At 41.5% G+C, this 24421-nt stretch overlaps 1 protein-coding gene across 1 annotated transcript in view; it reads left to right on the top strand.

Annotated features, from left to right (window-relative positions):
• Positions 1 to 1735: 1735 nt before the first annotated feature.
• LOC119436570 (hydroxyacyl-coenzyme A dehydrogenase, mitochondrial-like) overlaps positions 1736 to 24421 on the top strand; it is a 28440-nt gene continuing 5754 nt past the window's right edge. The window contains exons 1-6 of the mRNA XM_037703452.2: positions 1736 to 1950; positions 2091 to 2219; positions 12220 to 12377; positions 13197 to 13323; positions 17924 to 18013; positions 20033 to 20105. Coding sequence (XP_037559380.1) covers positions 1837 to 1950; positions 2091 to 2219; positions 12220 to 12377; positions 13197 to 13323; positions 17924 to 18013; positions 20033 to 20105 — 691 coding nt within the window. The 5' untranslated portion in view covers positions 1736 to 1836. The remainder of the gene's footprint in view (positions 1951 to 2090; positions 2220 to 12219; positions 12378 to 13196; positions 13324 to 17923; positions 18014 to 20032; positions 20106 to 24421) is intronic.

The following is a 24421-nucleotide window of genomic DNA, read 5'->3' on the forward strand; positions in this document are numbered from 1 at the left end:
CTTGTTCTCAAGTGAATTCTGTTCGGATCAACGATGTGAGCGATCTTGTAACATTTACATCGTGAATATCAGATTTGTGCTAGAGCCCGTCGTATACACTAACGTGTTTGCCTTTCGTAGTCCTTGATAAATCGCGTTGAGCAAGCGCCGCACAGCTACGAACCTTGACTTTCCTTTAAAAAAAAATACATTCCACACGTTTAGCTTTTCGAACTTTTATACCACTGATAACGTAGATGCTCGGACAAGTTTGTATGACATACTAGGAATTTTATATAATTTTACAGTGAACCTTTATAGGTTTTGCGACGTTTATCATGCTTGTGTTGTTTTCTAAAATAACTTGCTGTCCACGTTACTGATAAAATTTCATGGAACATGCTTAATAACCAAGCGTTAGCCATGCTGTCGGCATGGTTTAACGATGTTTAACCTTAGTATCTCTTTCTGCAACTTCACCAAAACATTTGTTATAAAACCCTAGATAAATTTATAACACATTTTAACGCGATCAAAGCTGCAGTATACCCCTTGTGTTTGGGACACTTTGTGATAGTTATGTAAGATATGGGACGTGAGGTATGCTTGAAGCGTTCGTCGACTGCAGATCACTTCCGCGCACGTTTGAGTCTGTCTTAATATGCTTTCGACGTCTCTTTATAAGTAATATTGCAGCTTTGTGATCGTTAGGATAGTGTTTCTCGTCTTGTGCACCTTTCACAAAATATACGAGAAAAATTACGGTCTACGCCTTTTAAATCCTCCAACTACACCTTGCTCATCTTGCATCGAGCACTAAATTAAGGTCGCTTTACTATGCAAGGTATTCGCTTAAATGTTGTTCCAAGACATTCGTGCCAAGAAAAAGTTATGGATTGGAACCGACTGCCTGCCTCTAACGCCTCCACTACTAAACCATGCATGGTTGATCAAATCAGACTAGTGAAACTTGGACCTAATAAGTAAAGAAAAATCAGACCCCTATTCCACTGCTGTGCAGATGGAAGCTAGCGAAGCTGTGGTGAGTTCTGTCGTTGGCACGAACAGAATTTACTTGAGAACATGAAAGTGCGATTCGTCATTCAAGATAAACCCGCGACTGCGACAGCACGCATACCTAATTCACGTGTTCGGTCGATTCGGCTAGAAAAAATATTTTAAATACTGGCTATGCTCAGATATAATGGTCAGTCATCGACGCGACCGTCACGGGCTCTAGATATTTGCAGCGTGGGCGATACCTTGTGATGAAAGTGCACAGAGAGCAAGCGCGACCGGCCCCGCGAAGTTCGAACGGAGAATCGTGTGCAGGAACCGTCAGCGGTTGAACCGGAAGCGCCGAGCAGACGACGTTTCCCATGAGCCTTTTCGAGTTTACGCCTCAGGCTGATGATGCGCGTCGCATTTTTGCACAGCCAAGAGAGATTTCCAGATACTGTAGCTACTGCTGCACCTAAAGGCTAGACAGTGGTTGTTCGACGACCTGGTAAGAACTGACAACCCGTAAATTGCGCTCAGAACACCTCCAAATCGTTCCGCAGCGCGCGACCGGCAACACATTCAAGCAGCGCCGCCAAGCTACACCTGAGCTGACGCGACTGGCATTGGATAGAGAAGTAGAGGAGAATGCTCTGACCATGGAGCATCCTTCCTCCATGGCTCCGACACGGCCGCTGGCTCGCTGTGGCTCTGTGCGTGTGTCTATGCATGGAGGTAGAAACCTTCCTCCATGTGTCTATGCGCTGTATTCAGTCCATGAGCGCGTGCGCCAATTTTTATCAGTGTTGTTTGCTGGCTCGGCCTGTTGCGACCGGTTTGGGAAGGTTGCCATAGATCATGCTTGCGACCTACCTTTCTTCTCGTGCCTTTTCTTCGTCTTCCATCGCGCGGACAGCAATTAAGCATGTTGTTGTCGTCGGAGGCGGGTCCATGGGAGCCGGGATCGCGCAGGTACATACATTCGTTGCTTGTTCTTACATTAACCCAACGAAGGTCATTGCACCGTCTTCGCAATGGCAATCACAAGTAAACCTTGTGCGCACTTTGCGAACAGTATAGTGTGCAACAATTTGCGTCTTGTATTGCCCTAGGTCGCCTCCCAAACGGGCCACCAGGTTGTCCTTGTTGACGTATCGAAGGAAGTCCTCGACAAGTCCAAGGTCCGCATCGAGGAAAGTGTGAAGCGGGTTGCGAAGAAGAAGTTCGCTGATGATAAGAAGGTGTGTGTTCGTTGAGAGAAGTGTGCTCTAAAGTTTTGGTGTGGTTCTTGCCAGTTCGGCAGTTCGATCGAGCAGTGCGAGTCACAAAAGCTTTTTACTTTCTGAAGAGCTATTTGATAAAAAAATGTCGGCAACTTCTGGCCTTGATTTTTGTAAAAATTGACGAGCAGGATACTCAGTGCTGCATACGTGTGTGTGAAAAAGACCTGAATGCTAACTGCATGAGTGAAACTACTGTCCACATTTTAACCCTTTACCACAGGGTGTATTATATAGATACACATTGAACAACTTCTAATTTTATAGAATCGACGTAAAAGAAATCAACAACTCTATACCCGGAATCGGTGGCAACACTACCAATCAGTCATAGTGGCCGTAACTCTTGAAAACATTTTTGTTATCTTTTTCTTGAAATATGTATGCTGACAGCTCGCCGCAGAACGTTCATAAAGTTCATAACAAACACATAATTTTCATAAATCTAACATCTGGTATCAGCATGCATAAAAAGAGCGGATTTGTTTGCTCTTATATATCAACCTACTGGGACGTTTTGAAAGGGAATGACATTCTGGTGGTTCTGTGAGACAAATATTAATGGCTGTATCATACTGGGTGTTTTATTTAAAAGTTAACAAAAATTTTTAAAATTGCCTGTGGAATTTAGCACAAATCTACTACTTGAGCTGGAATACTTGAATAGGTAAACATTAATTACACTGAAATCAATATGCATAGTTAAGTAATTAAGAAAATCTCACTAATGAACTTTTTAACTAATTACTTTAGTGCTCATATTTCAATCCATGAATATTGTAATCCACTTGGATTGAATTTTTAAACGCAGCAGTTTTTTGATAAGTGCAGTCAAACGTGCCATAAACATGCATTCTTGTGCCACTTACTTTTTTAATAAGACGCCTTTTCATGCACCGAAGTTCAAAAGTTACTGGAACACCAATGCATTTCGTTGCAAACTTTAAGAACGCTTATCTCAAAACTGGTGCCATCCTCAGAGTTCATTCAAAGTGGACATGACTGTTAAAGTCACTGGCTGCAGTTCGTCAGTTGCAATATGTGGCCACGTAAAGTAATTAGATGAAAATTTAATTAGCAAAAGCTTTAATTAGTGAAACAATCACTTTCATTTCTTTTGCAAATAATGTCTGCCTCTGAGAATGCTCTAGCTGAAAAGGTAGAATTGTGCTACATGTCACAGGTGATTTTTAAAAATGCTCTTAACGACATTCTGTTTGTGAATAATTCTGTTTAACCCTACAAAACACTGTGTACACAATTGTGTATGCCAAGAAAGTGCATCAACAGCAACAGCTTTCATGAAAGTAATGGTACTTAAAATGTGTCGCATACATCTTGAAACTGTTCTGATTAAAATCGTGTTGCAAGTTTGAATAATGGGTTCAAAATGTTTTCGTAAAAAGGGTGGGAAGGTAGACGGTTGTGTGTACTTGCTCGGTACGAGTATGTTGTATGTAGTGGGTGGTACTCATTTCATTGTTTTTCACAGTGTGTTGCATCAGGCATAATTTTCAAGTGCCTGGATGGGTGCTTTTCAAGCCTGCTAGACATGAAATAGTTGAGGTTCTCATATATAATGTTCCTGTAGTGAGTTTTCACATGGAGTCCATGTTATGTAAACTTGACAAAACCCACTAAAGAATTGAAAATTCTTAATCTATTCTGCAGCTGGGGGTTATGCTTTTTATGACTTCGAATATGCAAGAAATGCGATGAAAGTAAGTTTTCAGTCAACAGAATTTATTGGTGTCTGAAAGGTTTAATAAAACACCCCATACATGACATGACATGCAGTAATGCACTGTTTTGTAGACGATAGTGGGCATTTGTTTTGATGCGAGAAAACAAATTTTGTGGCAAAATATAATTTTTTTACAAGCTATAGTGTTGATTAGCACCATTACGGTGATGAATTTTAAGTAAACGAAAATTTTTAAGTTTTTACAATAGACATGCTCACACTAGAATTGTGACAGCTGTTTTTCAAAAGCTAAAGACAGACGCTGCTACAGAAAACTCGGAGGAAGATAATAAAGCATTCTTTCTGCTTGCACGAAGGTCCTAAAGCACATATAAAGCAAGCCCCCCCCCCCTCCCCCCCTCCCCCCCTCCACCACTTATGTAATGTCCTTTCAAGGGCCTTTAGGGGTATTTTTACATACATAAATTTAAAAAAGGAAGCATACTAAGCCATCAGGCTTAGATATTGAAGCTATAGTAAATCAAGGATGAAATCATTGCACTTTTATGAAACTTGTATGTACACCCGTGAGCAAAAGTATACGGACCAGGGGTTGCGCAAAAAAGCTAATTTTTTCCTCTGCCTATGAACGCAACTTGAAATTGAGGACTGCAGTCTAAACTTGGCATTGCGAGCTTTTCCGTGTACTCATCAATTCCAGTTTATGATTGTTAATTATGAAGAAAGTCACTTGTTTTGCCGACCCTATGGTCCTTATACTTTTGCTCACAGGTGTACACTTCATTTATTACAGCAAAGTTTGCAGCTTTCTCAATAGTTTAGATATTTGTTGCAAATTTTGTACATTTTTGCGTAAAATGTTCTTATCTTAAATATGAGAAGTCACGTGACAAAAGGCTTGCAAAATTAGATGTTTTTGATGCCGAAAGTGACAAAAAAAAAAAAAAAAACGCCTCCATTACTTCTCACTGGAAGTGACACATGGCTCAGAATGCGCAGCTTCCCAGCATGACCTCCAAGATAACTTGTCGTTCGCGGCTGCCCCTGGCATGCTGAAAAATCTCAGAGGCAATGTTTAGGCTTAGTTCAGAGGAGAATTGCAATCCCTCCGGATGAACTCATGGCGTGGTGGAGAGCCGCACTGACTAGCTCAGATCTCCAGGACCAACTTTGGGCCATCCAGCAAGCCCAGGAAGCTACCAAGAGATAGGGTCTCTCTGCTGCCCCTGGCGCGGCCTAGACCCAGGCCATCAATTTGCAGGATATTCAATAAAGTTGTCTCACTCACAATGTTGGGGCTTATATTTTCTCACCACTAGGTGCACATGTCATCCGCTTAGATACTGTTTAAAGGCTGCTAATAAGAAACTTAGACGTTTATCACTCCTGCAGCTTTACCAAGATTGCTTCAATAGTATATGCTACTCATTTATTACTAATTTAGCCGAAGTGAAATTTTGTTGCCTCTAAGTGGTGTCCATTGCTATCAGTAGTTGCCTGACATCACTATTATTGTACACAAATCTTGCTGAGGTGCTCCACAAAGCACATAGTTCTGCTTATGATATATAACAGTACATCTGATAGACTGTGAAAGATTTTCTGCCATGTGTTTGCCAGGAACATGACCGCTTGCAATTATGATAACAGTGATAATGGTGGCACAGCTTTGTCAGAGCCAATGACGAAGGGTGAAAGGAATGAAAAATTGAATAGATTATTATAAAATGTGGTCCTTTGGCTGCACATGTGCAGCGAAATATTGCGGTTTTAATGAGGCATGTACCTTCGTACCATAAGTGCCTTCGACCATGGAACCATATTGTTTCCTAATTTTTGTAGGAAACTTTATGCACAGCACAGTGTCCTGCGGGCACCAGTGCCCTGAGGAAAGAAAGCAGATGATCAGAGTGTAGGTGCTGGTGGTCTTGGCAGAGTGCAGTGCAGCAAGGGCAGAGTGCGTGTGTAACTGCAGACTCTGCAGCTCAACTGTTGTGGTGCGTTGTCATGTAGTGCTTGTAAATCAATAGTTCTGAACAACTGATTCAGATGCGTGTCACTCTTTGTAATGAATCTGAATCGGCAACTGCCTAATCAGACGTGCTGCAAGGAGCATCACACGCTGCCAGATTTTGGCATAATAGGCGCAAAATGATAAGTAAATCTACATTGCAAACTAAAAAAAGTTTGTCATATTTGTTTAAAGTAATATTTTGCATCATTAAAACACTATTTTAAATGCATGAGTTTCTGTGGAAATTTTAAGGGGACTTACGATTACATTATTATAATTCATTTCATTATAAGCAGGTTTGACGGTAGCTTGAATAACCACGGAGTGATTTCAATTACACCCTCTGGAAGGATGTCCTTCGCAAGCTGACATAGTGTTACCAATGTGCAAAAGCACTTCCTGTGGTGCTGGGCTGAAACTATCACTGCACCTTGTAGTTTTCACTGCACTGTATGGTATTCTGTAAGGTCACCCTGAAACACGTGTGGCTCGTGCACCTTTGAAAGCTGTTCATTTACGCTGGTTGTTGCATGTTCAGTGACGACCATTTTGGAGTCACGTGTGATACTAGCTACAGTGAGTTGGTCACTCTGCCATGAACACATTTGTTTGAGCCCCTGTTATTGCATGAAAAAAAATACATATCAGCAGAATAATTATTGCTTGTGGAAGTGATCACAGCAAAGTTTTGTACCTAAAACTGATTAGTGCTAGCCCTGGTATGCAGGGAAAAAAAAAGTGAAAACATTGTGTAGCAAGTGGGATTGTAACGTCTGGTCGAGTGCCATAACCTCTTGATAGTGCTAGGAATAATCAAAAAGAGAGGGAAAGCTTCAAAGGTAGAGGAGAGCAGCCTTTGGTTTCTTGTAATTCCACTGATTGAAAATGCCTTCAGAAAGAGATTCACAAGGAAGTGCCTTACCATGCACAATACATCTTGAAACCTCTTTAAATTCATCGTGGGGCTCATGTAGTTAATGTGCTTCTCCCTGTTTCTGAGTTTACATTTTGCACATTGGCAATATGCGGAGACAAAACACTAACAGACTAAGATGGAGAAAAAAGCAGACACGCACAGTTGCTCACAGCCAACAAGCATTAAATAACACGAATATAAATTTGTTAAAAGTACATACAGAACCGTACTCCTACAAGCCCTAAAAAAATAACACACACACACACATGCACGCACACACAAAAGACCCTGAAATCAAACAAATGGTATAATCCTAATCATGCCACCTCATGTGTCTTCAAGGAAGTTGTCTTGTTTGATGATAAACTGATGTACATTTAACACATATTTGTATGTTTGCATTATCAAATATTTGTCATCATCATCACCATATATCCACTATAGTCCACTGAAGGACTAAGGCCTTTCCCTGTGATTTCCAATTACCCCTGCCTTGCGCTACCTGATTCCAACTTGCGCCTCCAAAATTTCCTGATTTCATCACCCCACCTAGTTTTCTGCTGTCCTCGACTGCACTTCGCTTCCTTTGGCACCCATTCTGTCACTCTAATGGTCCATCAATTATCTACACTACGCATTACATGGCCTGCCCGATCCATTTTTTTTTTTTCTATTAATGACAACTAGGATATCGCTATCCCCGTTTGCTCTCTGATCCACACCACTCTCTTCCTGTCTCTTAACGTTAGGCCTTACATTTTTTCGTTCCATCGCTCTTTGAGCGGTCCTTAACTTATTCTCGAGCTTCTTTGTTAACCTCCTAGTTTCTGCCCCATATGTTAGCGCCGGTAGAATGCAATGATTGTACACTTTTCTTTTCAACGACATTGGTAAGCTCCCACTCAGGATTTGGTAATGCCTGCCATATGCATCCAACCAATTTTATTCTTCTGTAAATTTCCTTCTCATGATCAGGCTCCCCTGTGAGTAATTCACCTAGATAAACATACTCCTGTACAGACTCTATAAGCTGGCTGGCGATCCTGAGTTCTTAGTTCCTTGCCAGGCTATTGAACATTGTCTTCTGCATATTAATATTCACCCCCACTCTTACACTTTCTCGCTTAAGGTCCTCAACCATTTGTTGTAATTTGTCCCCAGTGTTGCTTAACAGGATAATGTCATCTGCAAACTGAAGGTTGCTGAGATATTTGCCGTTGATCCTCACTCCTATAAGCCTTCCCAGTCTAATAGCGTGAATACTTCTAAGCATGCAGTGAATAGCATTAGAAAGATTGTGTCTGCTTGCCTGACCCCTTCCTTGATTGGCAACTTTCTACTTTTCTTGTGGAGAACCAAGGTAGCTGTGGAATCTTTGTAGATATTTCGTAGATATTCGCATATGCCTCCTGTACTCCTTGACTATGCACTGCCTCTGTGACTGCTGGTATCTCTACTGAATCAAATGCCTTTTCTATGAAGGCATTATGAAGGCACTATGAAGCTAGCCATATAGAGAGGTTGATTGTACTCTGCAAATTTCTCAATTAGCTGGATGTGATCCATTGTAGAATATCCCTTCTTGAAGCCAGCCTGTTCTCTTGGTTGATTGAAGTCGAGTGTTGCCCTGATTTTATTGGAAGTTAATTTGGTGAATATTTTATACAATACTGAAAGCAATTTAATGGGCCTATAATTCTTCAATTCTTTAACGTCTCCCTTCTTATGGATTAGTAGAAATATTTGTAGGAGTGTGCAAATAGTAATTTTTGAAATCGAATCGAATACTCGGTACATTAGCAAGTTTGTCATTGCACTGCACATGTACACTTTGTCAAAGTATAAACAAATAATCAAATGCAAAACAAAAATGCATTTTTAGAACAGGAAGATAACGACAACATAGAGGTAATGAATGAAACCCTAACTAGGCTGATCTCAGAAGCAGCAATTGAAGTGGCAGGTAAGGCACCAAGGCAACCAGTAGGTAAGCTCTCCCAAGTAACAAAGGACCTAATAAAGAAACGGCAAAGCATAAAGTGTCAAACTCGAGAGATCAGATAGAATTTGTTGAACTATCGAAAACTGATCAATAAGAAGAAAGTAAGGGATATCCGAAATTTAACGTGGAAAATATTGAGGAAGCAGTAAAATACGGACGCAGCATGAAATCAGTGAGAAGAAAACTTGGCATAGGACAAGGCAAAATGTATGCCCTGAAAGATAAGCAGGGTAATATCATCAGCAATTTCGATGACATAGTAAAAGGAGCGGAGGAATTCTATACTGACCTGTACAGTACCCAGAGCAGCCAAGCTACTCTCATTCGAAGTAGTGATCAACAGGATGCAGAGGCTCCTTCTATAACTAGCGATGAACTTAGAAGGGTCTTGAAAGACATGACCAGGGGAAAAGCTGCTGGAGAAGATGGAATAACAGCCGATTTAATCAAAGATTTAATCAAAGCTTGCGGCCCTTTATACGCAATGCCTTACGACTCCAAGTGTACAGAAAGTTGGAAGAACGCCAACATTATACTCATTCATAAGAAGGGAGACATTAAAAAATTCAAGAATTATAGACCCATTAGCTTGCTTTCAGTATTGTATAATATATTCACCAAGATAATTTCCAATAGAGTTAGTACAACACTTGACTTCAGCCAACCAAGAGAACAGGCTGGCTTCAGGAAGGGATATTCTACGATGGATCATATCCATGTCACCAATCAGGTAATAGAGAAATCTGCGGAGTACAATCAACCTCTCTATATGGCTTTCATAGATTATGAAAAAGCATTTGATTCAGTAGAGATACAGCAGTCATAGAGGCATTGCGTAATCAAGGAGTACAGGAGGCATACATGAATGTCTTGGCAAATATCTACAAGGATTGCACAGCAACTTTGATTCTCCACAAGAAAAGTAGAAAGATACCTATCAAGAGAGGGGTCAGGCAAGGAGACACAATCTCTCCAATGCTATTCACTGCATGCTTAGAAGTATTCAAGCTCTTATACTGGGAAGGCTTAGGAGTGAGGATCAACGGCGAATACCTCAGCAACCTTCGGTTTGCAGATGACATTGTCCTATTCAGCAATAACGGGGACGAATTACAGCAAATGATTGAGGACCTTAACCGAGAGAGTGTAAGAGTGGGGTTGAAGATTAATATGCAGAAGACAAAAATAATGTTCAATAGCCTAGCTGGCAAGGGAACAAGAATTCAGCATCGCCAGTCAGCCTCTAGAGTCTGCAAAGGAGTGCGCTTATCTAGGTCAATTGCTCACAGGGGACCCTGATCATGAGAAAGAAATTTACAGAATAAAATTGGGTTGGAGTGCATACGGCAGGCATGGCCAAATCCTGACTGGGAGCTTACCACTGTCGTTGAAACGAAAAGTGTATAATCTTTGCATTCTACCGGTGCTAATGTATGGGGCGGAAACTTGGAGGTTAACAAGGAAGTTTGAGAACAAGTTAAAGACCGCACAAAGAGCGATGAAACGAAAAATGTTAGGCATAATGTTAAGAGACAGGAAGAGAGCGGTGTGGATCGGAGAAAAAACGGAGATAGCCGATATTCTAGTTGACATTAAGCGGAAGAAATGGAGCTTGGCAGGCCATGTAATGCGTAGGATGGATAACCGGTGGGCCATTAGAGTTACAGAATGGTTAGCAAGAGAAGGGAAGCGCAGTTCGAGGATGGTAGAAAACTAGGTGGGGTGATGAAGTTATGAAATTTGCAGGTGCAAGTTGCAATCAGCTAGCGCAAGACAGGGGTAATTGGAGGTAGCAGGGACAGGCCTTCGTCCTGCAGTGGACATAAATATAGGCTGATGATGATAATAAAACAAATAATCAGGCTTCGAGTTTCTTCGGAGCATGTGGGGTCGTGCAGTATCAGAATGAAGTCTTACAAGGCAGCTTTATTATATGCCCGTCAGCATCTGTATACCTTCAAGACTTGAACAGAAATTCACATTCACTGCAGTGATGGCAGAGTAAAAACAGCACTTATTCTTTGACTTGATTAAAGAGTGCAAAAAAAGCAGACACGGCACGAAAGAAAGGGGTAGGCACGGGACAAGTACTACTCAAAGTAGTTTCAAGTTTCTTCTTCTTTAACATTGTCGCTGCAAATTGTGCCACTATTATATCAAACAATGTTGCAATTAAAGCATATTGATTGTTTATCGCAAAAGAAGACACAGTTGCAGTATTGATAAATGTAGTACCGAGCAATACTCATTGCCGAATGTCATGTTTTAGTGAAATTCGAGTGCGAATGATTGCAGTTTGGCTGTAAAGTTCTGGCTCCCAGAGCGACACAGCATGCTCATGTAACTTCCCATTCTCTATATCTGCTATGGCAGGATTGAAATTTGCTTCATTCTTGCTTCTGTTTCATAGTTGATTGTGTACAGATGGCAATGCGAAGTATTCATAAAAGATGTGACATAAAATAGTGACTTCGATTAGAGGACCAAATTGAGCAGGACAAAATTCCATTCATTATTTGGAAGTTTTAAATATTCACACATCCCTAATGCTTTTTAATTGTAACATCTGCATGTGTCTGCTTTTTTGGTCTGCTGGAGCTTTGTTTGCAAGATGAATTTCTGTAAAGTTGCCCAGGTTTCAGTTTTTTTACAAACATCCAACAGATAGATGCTTGGGTCCACAGTAATTTTGTGGAGTTCACTGCCTTTCAGTGCTAACGTAATCTCACTGCCAGTCATGCAGCTTGGTCAACTATACTAGTGGACATCTTTCTGCAGCAATGAAAGGAGAGTTACAGGGCTGGAGCTTCCGCACATGTGTTACTGCACCAAGTAGTTTGGCATAGCTTGACAGCACTCTTGGTTTCTTGAAACAGATGCTGAATCAGCGTAGCTGCCACGAGCAATGGTTGCGCATTTGCCCGAGCGCAGAAAAGCAGAAAAATAAATCAAGTTTAGCACTCAGTGGTGTGTTTTGTCTTATTTTGCTGTTGTAAATGTGATGGTTGCTTTCTCTCCTCAGGCCTAATCTAATACGGATGAGAATATAGGACTATTTTCAGGAGCTCTCTTAGTTGTGCACGCTTTTCCTCCCTAGCTTTCCCTTCATGCCAATGAAAGTTGTCCACACGTATAACTCATTGGCTGCTAATGGCTAATGAAGGCCACAAACTCCTTGTGGCCTGCATTATTTTTTATTTGAAGGCACCTGCAAGTACAATGTTTTTGTCAAAGAAGAAAAAAATGTACCTTCTTCAATGCTGTCCCCAAGTTGACTGCTTATTTGTAATGTATGTTGTTTTACATTATTTTCTGTAATTTCAGGCAATGGAAGAGTTTGTGCAGATGACACTATCTAATATAGCATTGAGCACCTCTGCAGATGAAGCTGTCAAGAACACTGACCTGGTTGTGGAGGCCATAATTGAAAACATTGATGTCAAAAAGAAGCTCTTTGCAGCACTTGACAAGGCAGCAGGCCCGTAAGTGCTACTCTGACAAAATACAAATATACTCAAATGTACCACTCAATTGAGCACCACTTAAACAAACTTGTCACTTGAATGAGCAACTACAAAGTCATTGTGCTTATAGCAAGCCTGTGCATTTAGGTTTCACTAAAATGAAGTCACTTGTGAAAACAGTGTTTTTAAGGTCCATTGAGGTTAATTACAAGGAATGCTTTACCGTGCTAAATCATAGGCTTCCATCATGAAATAACCCGCACGGTACCTTTATCAACACTTGCCTAATAATTATAGACAACAGTAGCGCACCCAGTATCTCTGCCTGGCGGGGGGGGGGTTGACAGTTTGCCAATACCATCTAAACAGCACTAATTTCGATTTCTTCTTGGGAAATTGTCAAAAAATGCGCTTTTTGCGAGTGTGCAGACGATTGCGCGTCTTACATCTTAGTTGCAGTACTCCAATGCGTAAGGAAAGAAAAGGGGTTAAACAAAAGGTGGGGTTAAGTCGGCCTCAGGGGGGGGGGGGTTACAACCCCCGAATCCCCCCCCCCCCCCCGTCGGTGCGCCACTGATAGACAATTTGCACAGTATGTGCCAGTCTTCAAGCTGCATTTGCCTAGCAAGATTGAAAAGCATTTAGGTTCTGTAAAAATAACTTACGGCACCATTTGGTAGTTAATTTTTCTGTGAATATTATGTGACCATGATACTCTAATCCACTCGGGATATTTTGAAAATGTTACTGATGCTATTGTATCTCTCAACAGAGATTACATACTGAATAAACATCTGGCAAACCACTTTTGTTTTTGCTTCTTCTCGCCCCCTTAAGGTCTACCATATTTGCAAGCAACACCTCATCCCTGCCCATAGCAGACATTGCTAGTGGCACATCAAGAAAAGATCGTTTCGGTGGCCTTCATTTCTTCAATCCTGTGCCAGTGATGAAACTTCTAGAGGTTGGTTGCGCATGCTTCAGCTCAGCATGTGGCTGTTACCCTTTCCCTGATTATTTGCAACTGTTTTAGCATTTCTCAGCAGCATAAAAAACAAAAAACATTGACTCGCCATCCCAGCCCTGTGAAAGTGGATGCCCAGCAAAGCTGTTGAAAACCACCATTACAACTGCTGAGGGGGGTATTCAATGCTTTATTGCTTTAGAGTAATGGGAGTAATGGTAATTTTGGCTGCACACTGCTGTTTCTTTTCCCTTTGCCGCTCCTCGTATTCATGCTGCTCCTTGGGAGTTCTAACTATGCGTTGCCTACCCATAGCGATGCTGCAACAACAAAATCAATTGCTAGGCTCGTTCTTTTATATATGAAAGGCTAGTGACGTCACTCCCCACGGCGCAAGCTGCCGTCGCCGTGGCAGCTTGTGCAACAGTAATCTTTACCGGGAAACGTATGCGGGGAGCGCTATGTGCTTAGCATTGTTATCAGGAGCGCCTTATCATCAATGATGTAGTTGGGATGCTTGTTTTGTGCTTGTTCTTTATTGAAACGAATGCTGTGCTGTGTGTTGTATGCGTGACACCAAAGAATGTATGCACTTTTCGCTTCAATCGCTGAGGTTTTTTTTTTCTTTTTTTGTAATCGCCCAAGGTATTTTTTTTCCGTGAAGACGCGTCGCAAAAAATCTCAATGAACTAGAGGCTAACAGCTTCGCTGTAATATCTAGATGAAGTGTTGTGGTCGTTATCCATGTCGCTAAAACAAGAACACAGTTGTAGGTTTGTAGTGTACGGTACTTATTTTTCTGCTAATATTTTACTTGTTATTCTGAAAGGTGATAAAATGAATAGTGTAGTGCCTCGAGCGATCTGAGCATTGGAAGATATTGCAGGTTGTCAGAAGCAAGCAAGGGTATGGTAGCTTTACCAAATGTTGCTTTGCCGAATGACAAAAAAAATCCAGGTGGATAAGTTGCATATTGCAGTGATTTTTTTTTTTTCTTTCCCGTGTTCCCATGAAGCGTTTTCAAAACACAAGAGGAAGGAAAAAATGCATCATTCTGTAGAAGGCTTAGGTACATCACTTGGCTATTTTTTCGCATAATTGGTAGAGCGATTGAGCCATTTTTGATACCTTAGCACTACTTTCTGCATGCTCTCCTGAAAGGATGCAGATGCCTGCTCCCGGACAACTACTATTTCACCTAATGGAAATGTGAAAGGCTCACAGCTTTCATCTTTCCAAGCTGTAGGAAGGGAAGTTAAAGAACCACAGACGGGACAATTTCGGCTTGTCATTTTCTTGCGTTACAAGGGGCGCACTCATAAAATTCTTATTATTGATACAATAAATTTGGAGCAGGCATATATGACAAACATCAAAATGAACGCATATCTCTCTAGCTTTAGTGGAATAAAAATATTGTCCTGTATTGTACCACAGAACACCCCAGAACAAAAATGGCACTGTCCATCGGGAAAGTTGGTTGAAGCACGAGCAATGAACTGCTTTCTGCATTTGAAGTGACCCAATGCCAAGCAGATTCATGCCTAGTTGGTGGCGCTGTACGGTGTCAATGCCCCAACATGTGACACTGTTGTGAAATGGCGTGGGTGATTACAATGAGTTCAAAATAGCTACAAAGACGAATGGATCGAGTGGCCGACCATTGCTTTATAGTGAACCAGAAATTGATGCGCAATTGAAGGCTTAGTGCTTTCTGACTGGTAGATTACTGCTGAATAGATAGTGCAGCAGGTTAACGTGAGAGGGGGCTAAGATTAAGCTTCCACCTAAGTTTCATTGCTCAACTCTTTCCTTACCGATAAAAATCTGCTCATTTTCGATGCTTTTATGGTTGAATATTATATTTCAGGACGTAGTAGTCGCAACATATACCGTGATACATAAAATTGCAGCCTAATCACTGGTGTATTGAATGGAAGTCAAGCAGAAATAATTGCCCGAAGAGTTTTCGAGAATTGTTATGTGAAACTCAAATAAGCACCTCAAGAAACATGAGCGAAAGTAATAATTTCCTATTTTTAGTATAAGGATCACAACACGGGCACTTGTGTTGTGATCCTCTTCGCCGTCGTCTAGCTAGCGCTGCTGCTTGTCAAATATGAACTTCCACCAACTCTCCCAAGTTTCCCTGCTATAGTTTTTCTGTGCTAGCAGGCTGGTCTAGTCGTGCATTGTACAGTACCTGCACAGTAATGCATACCTGCCAAGTCTCCCGGTCCCGGATTTGGACCATTTCTTGCGGTTGTACAGTTGACAGGAAAATCTCCCGGAAATTGCTGTTGTGTCCCGTTCCCGAGTCCAGTGCTTTGTCAGGCCACATTGGCAAAGCAAAAAAATGCAACCCAATCTAATCCAGTTAGAAGTTCATCTCGCAAAACATTGTTAAGAAAGTAGTAGGGGAACCCTATACATGCTCTATTTTGTTAACCACAGAGCCGCTGCTTACGCTGACGAGGTTGTTGGGTACCATAGTGGCCCTAGTCCCGTTAAGCGAGCCAGCAAATGCCGCCTTCCGCAACTAACAACACTATAGACTCTCCATCGTTCTTCTCGGCATCAGCCGCTCTGGCATTGCGTAGGCCTATGGTCAGTCATGGCTTTAATAGCAAGGAGCACTAGCGCAAAAAGTATCTTCAAGTATTTTTAATGTAGTGCTCAGCCAAAGTGACGCTGGGTATTTTGTTGATACCACAGAGCAATGCAGAGTGGCGAGTGGCAATTTAACATCGTGAAAAATACAAGGACGCAGTGCCGCTCGTCCATGTGTCACTCGTTCAAGACACCGGGAAACACCAACCTTGCAAAATGTGAAAGAAATGGAATTTCTTGCAATCAAACATCAGCTGAAGAATTTTTTAACACCCGCCGTGCTTGCTTAGTGGCATTGGCATTGTGCTGCCAAGCACAAGTTCGAGGGATCAAATCTAGGCAGCAGCAGCCACATTTCGTTGGCGGCGAAATGCAAAAACGCATGTGTGCCGTCCATTGGGTGCAGGTTAAAAAACCCCAGGTGGTCAAAATTAATCCGGAGTTCCCCACTACGGCGTGCCTCATAATCAGATGGTGGTTGTGGGACGTAAGACCCGAGAATTTAATTAAATTTTAAATAATTTTTAAGGCAAAATTAGCAACAACAAAATGCTTGCAAAAGTGAGACCTTGATGTTCATGTGGTCATTTGCATATCTGTAAATGACATTGTAATGAAGTTCGCCTGGCAGTACTTGAAAATATCAACGTTGGGGGAGAGGGGGTTGTGTAACCGACTGACCTCCCCCCCTCCGGTCGGAAGGTTGGAAGATCTCCCGGGATTTAGTTTCTCCGAACTCGGCAGATATGGTAATGTGCGGTGTTGCTCAATATTGTACAGTAATGACTAAGGGCATTTGAACAGGTAGTATTCAAAAAGCAAGTGATTAGACTGCTCGTCAAGCTTAGGTTGAAAGTCAGCCTGAAATCGGTGCTCTTGTGTGAGTGAAAACCTCATACGCCGGGAATAATTGCTCGTAATCTGCACATGTGCCTCCTAGACATTGATGGATAAAAGCAACCCAAAGGTGCACTTGATATCAATTGAGCTTAATTATGAAAATAACACACACTCATGAGCATCTACCGGTGTTTGAGACATTATTGAAACAGCCTAGATATCAGATCAGAAAATTAGACAACCCGACAGAGCCTTCTTTGTCTTCACTGCTGCTGTCATTCAAAGATTATGTGGCCGAGTCGACCAAGGCGCATATTTTGCATAGTTTGATTGAGGAAGTGCTAATTAGGAGTACTGGAGGCTAGTCTCGATGATACCTCCAGTTGAAGTAAGTTTTCCAGACTCCCTTTTCCAGACTCGCCAACCTGTCAAGAAATGTCAAATCTCACCAATAGTTTTAAAGTTCAGCTGTCATTTCATATGGTGCATGACGTTGCTAGTGGAAGAATTCTAACTGAAATGTTTAACAATGTGTTGGGAAACTGTAGAGTCAACTTGATCGATTTCTTTGGGCCTGGTAAGGAAAGAGTTATTAATCTCTGTCTCTTCATGGCAATAATACGAACTTCTGAGCGCCCCTCATGAATGAAGGTCCAAACCCTTTATTCCTTGAAAAAAAAAAAAAATGCTGACGAGTGACAGAGCGGCCTAAATAATTTGTTGAATAATATTTGAAGGGAAGGTTAGAAAATTTTTGCGACAGGAAAGCTCCCATATTTTCCACTCGTCCATTCTCTTACATTTATGTGTATTTTTGTTTACTTTTTGCGTACTTGTTTAATCATAGGGAGTGATAAGGTATTGCTGCTACATTCCATGGTTGTGCTAATAATGGAAACTGATATTCTTATCTTCCCTTTTCTTTTGTTCTTTATTTTAAATGAAAGAGCTTCTGACGTAGCCTGCTTGTCAGCCTGCTTTTGACACAGGTCATTATTTTAGGGAGCACAAAATTAGAAAATGCTTGTATTACAGCATAGTAGTGTTTGTGAAGAGATTGGAAGGACCTTCTTACGGAACAGCTTGATTATATCCATGTGTGCAGGGCTTGTAAAAGTTTTTTTCTTTGACTGTGGGTTTAACTATGCAGGTTGTGCGAATCTCTGAGACAAGTGAAGACACATTCCAGAAAATGCAAGCGTGGGGCAAGGCTCTTGGCAAGACAACTGTTGTGTGCAAGGTGAAAACAAGCTTCTGTAGTTCGATAAAGCTTAGCATTTCTGTGCTACATTCAAAAGCAGCAAGGGAAACAAAGATTTCCGGACAATGTAGTATCCAGGGGAATAATATGTAATCGTTAGCAGGTCTCTTTTTAAGGTTCTTATAGCAGCATATGGTAGCTGTAGCCCTTGTCTTTGGCTGATTGTGCACTCTTTATACCTGTGTAGTCCAAAATGGGTTGTAAGTTGTCAGCAGATAAAAGGTGTACTCTCTGGTATTATGTCATTCATGCAGCAAATAAGGGAAACTTCTAATCAATTGGAGCAAGCTTACCAAGAGTGTAGGCTTTGAGCTTATTTGTGCCATGGACTAAAATGCTTGAGCAGGTTAATCATGCGAGCCTTTGAGTAAGGAAATCAATTAATTGGTTTTGGCCTTTTTTTTATATAATTCAGGAACTGGCACTGTTGCAGCTCTAACTACAGCTATTGTTCTATATTGCATATGCATATAAAAGCAATTTCTTCGCAGTGCAGGTAGTGAGAAATTCAGTATGTGTAGGATATACATGCAACTTCTGAACCACCATTATGCGTCCAATTATATTAAATAGGTGTAACAGTTGCAAGCAACTTGTTCATCTTTCTTGGTGGCTGCAAAAGGTTATTTTTTAGCATTCAACAACTTGGCCATGGAGGTGGCAGTATTTAACAATCATAACGCCTGAGTGCAAATCAGTTTGTGTAGTCATTTATACTGAATTCTTTTGCGATCAAAGTGAATGTGAATGCCTATGGAAAGTCTCATAATGAATGAGCATCAACTCGAACAATAATTAGCTAAGATGGACTTTAGTGTAAAATTTACTTTAAGCCCTGCTGTCTCTTACCTATAAGAATGCTCACATTGAAAAATGATTAATCAAGGACTGTGTTAATTTCACATCTATCTGTGTTAGACAATCTGACAGGGAGCATCAATAACACTTTTACCCTACAAAAGGCATATTACATAAAAATCTTTTTTCAGTGCATCCATGTGCACTATGCATACAGCAGAAAAATTTGAGATATTTTGAGCATTTGTACTGAATTGCATATTCATCAGTCAATCAGTCTTTTATGGTGAAGTGGTTCAATACAAATAAGCCCACATGATTAATAAAACACCATATGCCGCTTTGAATAGCAGCTTTTCCTGCTACAAATCCGCTACAAAAAGTCATATTCCACTTCCACCACTGTTAAATCATTAATGAATTAGTAATCAGAACATTTATTGGTTAATCTCCCCGCCCTACACACTTGTGGTGGCAATGTGACACATCAATCATTTCAAAATTATACAGGAGGGTTCACGAGTGTTTTACAAAAGCTTGGGAGAGGCTTAGCATAACAAAATGCTCTATCGCTTTGTCTTTTGTTATACTATACAGTAAAACGAGGTCAATTCGGCCCTCGTTAATTTGCAAAATCGGATAATTCGGACTTGTCCTCTAGTCCCGGCAGGCATAACGAGAGTTTAGGCGAAAGCCTAGCGAACTTCGGCCGCGTGTCTTCAAAACTGCCTAGTCACCGTCTCTTATCGTGTCGATAGCGGCCGCGATTGCGGCAAACAGTTGTTTCGTTTTGACTCGGTGCATAGCTGTCAAGGATGAAGAGCACCGGCCACATCAGGATGGGTGGACGATCTGTTGGCAACACTGTAGAAAAAAAGGGGGGTGGGGGGGGGGATGTACATGCAGTAGTAAAAAGCTTGTCTCGGATAAAGGCACGCCGCGGCCGCACTGCGAAGGAAGTCGCGAGACCTTTGCGGCTGTGAGAGCCAATCAATCACGCGATGAAGAGAATTGCAGCTTCCGTACTCCTTTTGTGCAAAACAGAAACAGGATTTGCTCATGCACGCTTGTTGACACTGTAAACATTTGTTTAGTGTTTTCTTGATACCCTCGATAATTCGACATTCGGTTAATGTGCAAATTTTTTTTGGCCCTGTGAAATCCGAATATAATGACGTTTTACTGTATTAACTTTTACAGGACACTCCGGGATTTATTGTTAATAGGCTACTGGTTCCAAGTCTTATGGAGGCAATACGAATGCTGGAGCGAGGTATGCAAACTGCATCTTGCACTTCACGTTATCTGAAAGATAACTGTTTCCATTCCCCATGCTTTATGTATAAGTACTGCATATATGTGTTGCTGGCAAGCATGAATACTAGTTGTGTTCAGATAAGAACAGTCACAGGGTGTCCCAACAATTTTTTATTTTCACCAAAATATTTGTATAACAGAAAAAATCACTCTATACACTGGAACCAAGCTTGTTTTTCCAGTTCGTGGTCTTTGCTCCAATATGAAAACAAGGTGCAAACAAAATGGAAAGCTCAGCTTATGATATTGTATGGTGTCCAAACTTTAGAAATAATTTTTAAAAGGAAGACTCTTTCTGTGTTTACAGATTTTATACTGTGAATAAAAATGTCTGTTTACTGTACACAATGACAACTCAAGGAAAAAATTTGAAATTAGCATTTTTATGGAAAGCCTATGAATGGGTCATCTTTGGTAATTTTTAATGTACTATCGCACTGATTTTTATTTGTGATTCTTTCTGTGCATACCTTACTGCCATTCATAAACAGTCAATCTTAGAAATGTTTTTCAAAATGTCTGATACATATGACAGGTTTCTGCAAGAGCTTGTAATCTAAAATATAGCTTTTTTTTTTCTTCCTTGTCCTGCATTTCATTGCATCCTGGCACTCTTATCCTCCTCAGACCTGAAGAGCGGTCAGGGATATAATTGCTTTTTAAGTCAGTTCTTATTGCTGACTGGTATGCTGCGAACATGAAAAACCCATTTTTTGTTTAAATACTCCAGTTAGGTGCTGAAGGCAGCATCTCCGTGTAAGTGGAGAAAGTAACTGTCTTCTCATGATAAAACCTTTTATTGCGATAGCAATTATTATGGACATTCCAGGCGCATTTCTCTCCTCCTCGTCGCTGTCATTGTTGCCGTGAGGTTCCGTATGACGGGCACTAGCTCAGGCCACCCACGGAATTAAACAACTTGCCTATAAAACGTATGTGATACCAGTACTAGAGTATGCGTCGGCTGTCTGAGACCTCCGCACACAATTCAACATAGATAAACTACAATCAGTACAGAGGAAAGCTGTAAGATTTATATTTAATGCCAACCGACACGACACATCTCCAACAGCTCACTTGGAAAGTGCAGAATTGGAAATTTTAGAATTGAGATGGTATCTAACCAAACTTGCACCACAAAATGTGCTCATCTCACCCTAAAAAAGTTACTGAACACCTCTGCCATACCAATATATACAAGTATTCTTTCTTCCCTCGTATGATTAACGACTGCAATATTTTGCCACCCGAGGTTCTCGAAAGCGCCGATCTGAAATCGTTCGTTCGTGTGTTGCGTGCAATGTCTTACTGACAATTCTATTTGATTTATTTTTACAGTGTTCTTTGTTCTGACCCTCCATGCACTCAGAGTGACTACATTTATTGCTATTTAACTTCTTTATGCATATGTAATTAAACATGCTCGCATGTACTTATACTATTGCTTTCGACATTATTTTCATTCTAGGTGGCATCTGGCGTCGCTTTTGTTTGTGACCATAAGTTGCGAAGTTGTTTACTTCTTATTAGACATTATGTTTTTGTGCGGCGTGTGTATCTGTTTCGGTCATTTTTATTATGTTATATAAGTGGTAATTGCTACTACTGTGGTGCTTACGTGGTGGTACTTCATATTGCTGTAGTATTATATGACTGTTTTGATTTGTGTATCATTCGGGCTTTCATTCTATAGGATTAATACTTTTTTTTTTTTTTTTACTGCAGTAAGATCAGCTCTACATTTCACTTTGTTTCTTTTCACTTCTGTATTATCTGTGTCGTGTTATTTCCAATGTATAGCTCACCCCTGCCTAAAGTCTGGCATTTAGACTGGCAGTATTTTCGTAGAAATAAATAAATAAATAAATAAATAAATAAAGTCCACAGGCGATAAAATTGTCGCCGCGCGCCGTACACTGTATATGCGAGTGAAAGTGTGAGACGGTGAGCCAACAATCGCGGCTCGCGCATGCAAGGGCAGGAAGCGGGAAGGAATCGCACAGGATTCCAGTCATGCACAACGCTCTGGAGGGAGGGTAGGGAGGTGGAGGGGCCTCACGTTACTGCGGCTGCGCAGTCCCGCCAGGCTGGAAGGCTCCGGGAGAAGAGTAGGGAGGGGAGAGGTCACATACTACGACGCGCGCTTCCACCCGGGCGGCTGTATCTTGAATGGCATCTGCGGTGGGGGTAGAGGCTGCCCTCCCTGTGTTTTCACGGCTAAGATCGCGTTGATGCAAGTACCGGCATGAAGCTTAATTCGCTTGCTTCTGCTGCCGTGCTGAATCACTCCGGCGTTTTGACAGAGTTTCCGCAGTCATTGAGTGAGATGCATTCATGCATCGGCCGTAGAACGGTAGCTTGTGCGCGCGTGACGCCATGCTTGTTAATTTAGTTAGTGTGCCTATGTTTACACGTTCTTACGGCCGATAAAACTACTATCCTTACTTTCTATAGCTGTCCACTAATTTGCTATTGCAATAGATGCTTTGCCTTTCGGGCGAAACCAACTTTTTTTATTGGCCTACACACAAAGATGAAAATGTAACACCATGTGGTAGGCTGGCATATTAATGCTGCATCCTGGATTTTTGTGTCGACTTGCGGTATTCAAAGCACACTTCAAAGGTGCTTTTCGTTGTCTGTGTTGACACAACCATCCAAACCAAATTGGTGGGCATATCCACTAAAACTGATGACAATAATGTGCTTCAATACAGTGCCACATGCATCTGCCTTTATGTCTGGGGTGAATAAGTTACGTAATTGCTTCTGAGTTATTTTTGAAAAGTGTTAAAATCAATGTACCTTTTAAAGTGCCCAAGGACTGAGGAGTGTAACAAATGCGTTCGTGTAATATTTTAACAACCCAGGTGTTGCCTTGGTCAGAAATAAGCAAAGCCAGCTGCAAATTAACAAACACCAAAACTACACTTTATATTAACAAACATCAAACAATCCTCAGATGAAACCTCGACATCAGTTCACTACAGGGGTAATAGAATTCAAGTGGAAACAAAGAGCATGCAACAAACTATACAGGCTTGAATCATTTGGGCTCACCGCCATTACGATTAATTCAAAATGCCAATTAAAAGATCAGAATCGTTTTCAACGAAACATTGTAAGAAAAGGGTTCACCGTGTGTAAGCTTCTTCTGAAAAAGATCCAGACGACGAAGACAGAGCAGCGGCATTTACAAATGCTCAAGGATGGTTGAGTCCTGCAGCTACCTGCTTGTCGAAACACTGTCCACTTCTCTTCACGTGAAGTGGAAGAGATGCCACAGGTTGTGGTCGTCAGGCGTCCACCTACTGGGTGGAGGTCTCTGTGAGCCTGGGTCCAGGCACCCGTCAAGCCTGTGCCTACACTCCCCAGCCACCTTTCTTTCACGCTTGCTGCCACGTCATTGTCAGGAAACGACAGGCCATTGAGAAGAGCAGAGCCAGCTAGCTAGAGGCCTCATGAGCTTGAGTCCATGCACCCGACAAGCTCCCACCTCTGCATCCTTAGCCGTCTTCCCTTCCTACAACCGTCGACATGTCCCCTCTTCTCCTTCTCCTCTTCTTTTCTCTTTTCTAGTCACCTGTGGACTTCTTTGAGTGGAAATTTGTTTTGCTTTCATCGTGAGGCTCAGCACGTGCTCTTGTGCCAAGCCCGCGCAGCACATTGTTGTCTTCTTCTTGGTGCACAAAGATCATGTGGCATTCCGGTCTCAAAATTGTCCTTTACGACGCCGCTGCGATGATTGTACCTGGCAACCTCATGCACATCATCACAATAAGCCCACTTTTCAAAGTTTTTGGGACGGAAGAAACACAGTGACTGTGCGCGTTACATGTATAAGGGGGCTACAAGTCCATAACACAAAGTGATCAGCGCAGATTTTATCCTCACAGCAGTTCCTGCAGTCTTCTCAGGATTAACAAGCACACACCTTCATACAGCAGCATAAAACCAAGCTTTTAGACCAAAGCTTTCCATAAAACACACACACACATGAAATATTGCACGTAAACCCAATTTCCGTGCCTGAAGACCGTGATGGCGGCCTAGTCAATATCAAATGGGATGTGCAGTCCATACAATCTTTTCATCCTTGGGTGGAAGAGATGTAATCTCATTAAAGGGCTCTTGTCTCAGTACACAGTACGTACCCCCCGGCAATCCTTTCGTCTGGCACTTCTGACCAAGAAACGATTGTTACAGTACAATAAACCTCTCTATATGTCTTTCATGGGTTATGAAAAGGCATTTGATTCAGTAGAGATACCA

Source organism: Dermacentor silvarum, chromosome 1, assembly GCF_013339745.2.
Source record: "Dermacentor silvarum isolate Dsil-2018 chromosome 1, BIME_Dsil_1.4, whole genome shotgun sequence".
Taxonomy (NCBI): Eukaryota; Metazoa; Arthropoda; class Arachnida; order Ixodida; family Ixodidae; genus Dermacentor; species Dermacentor silvarum.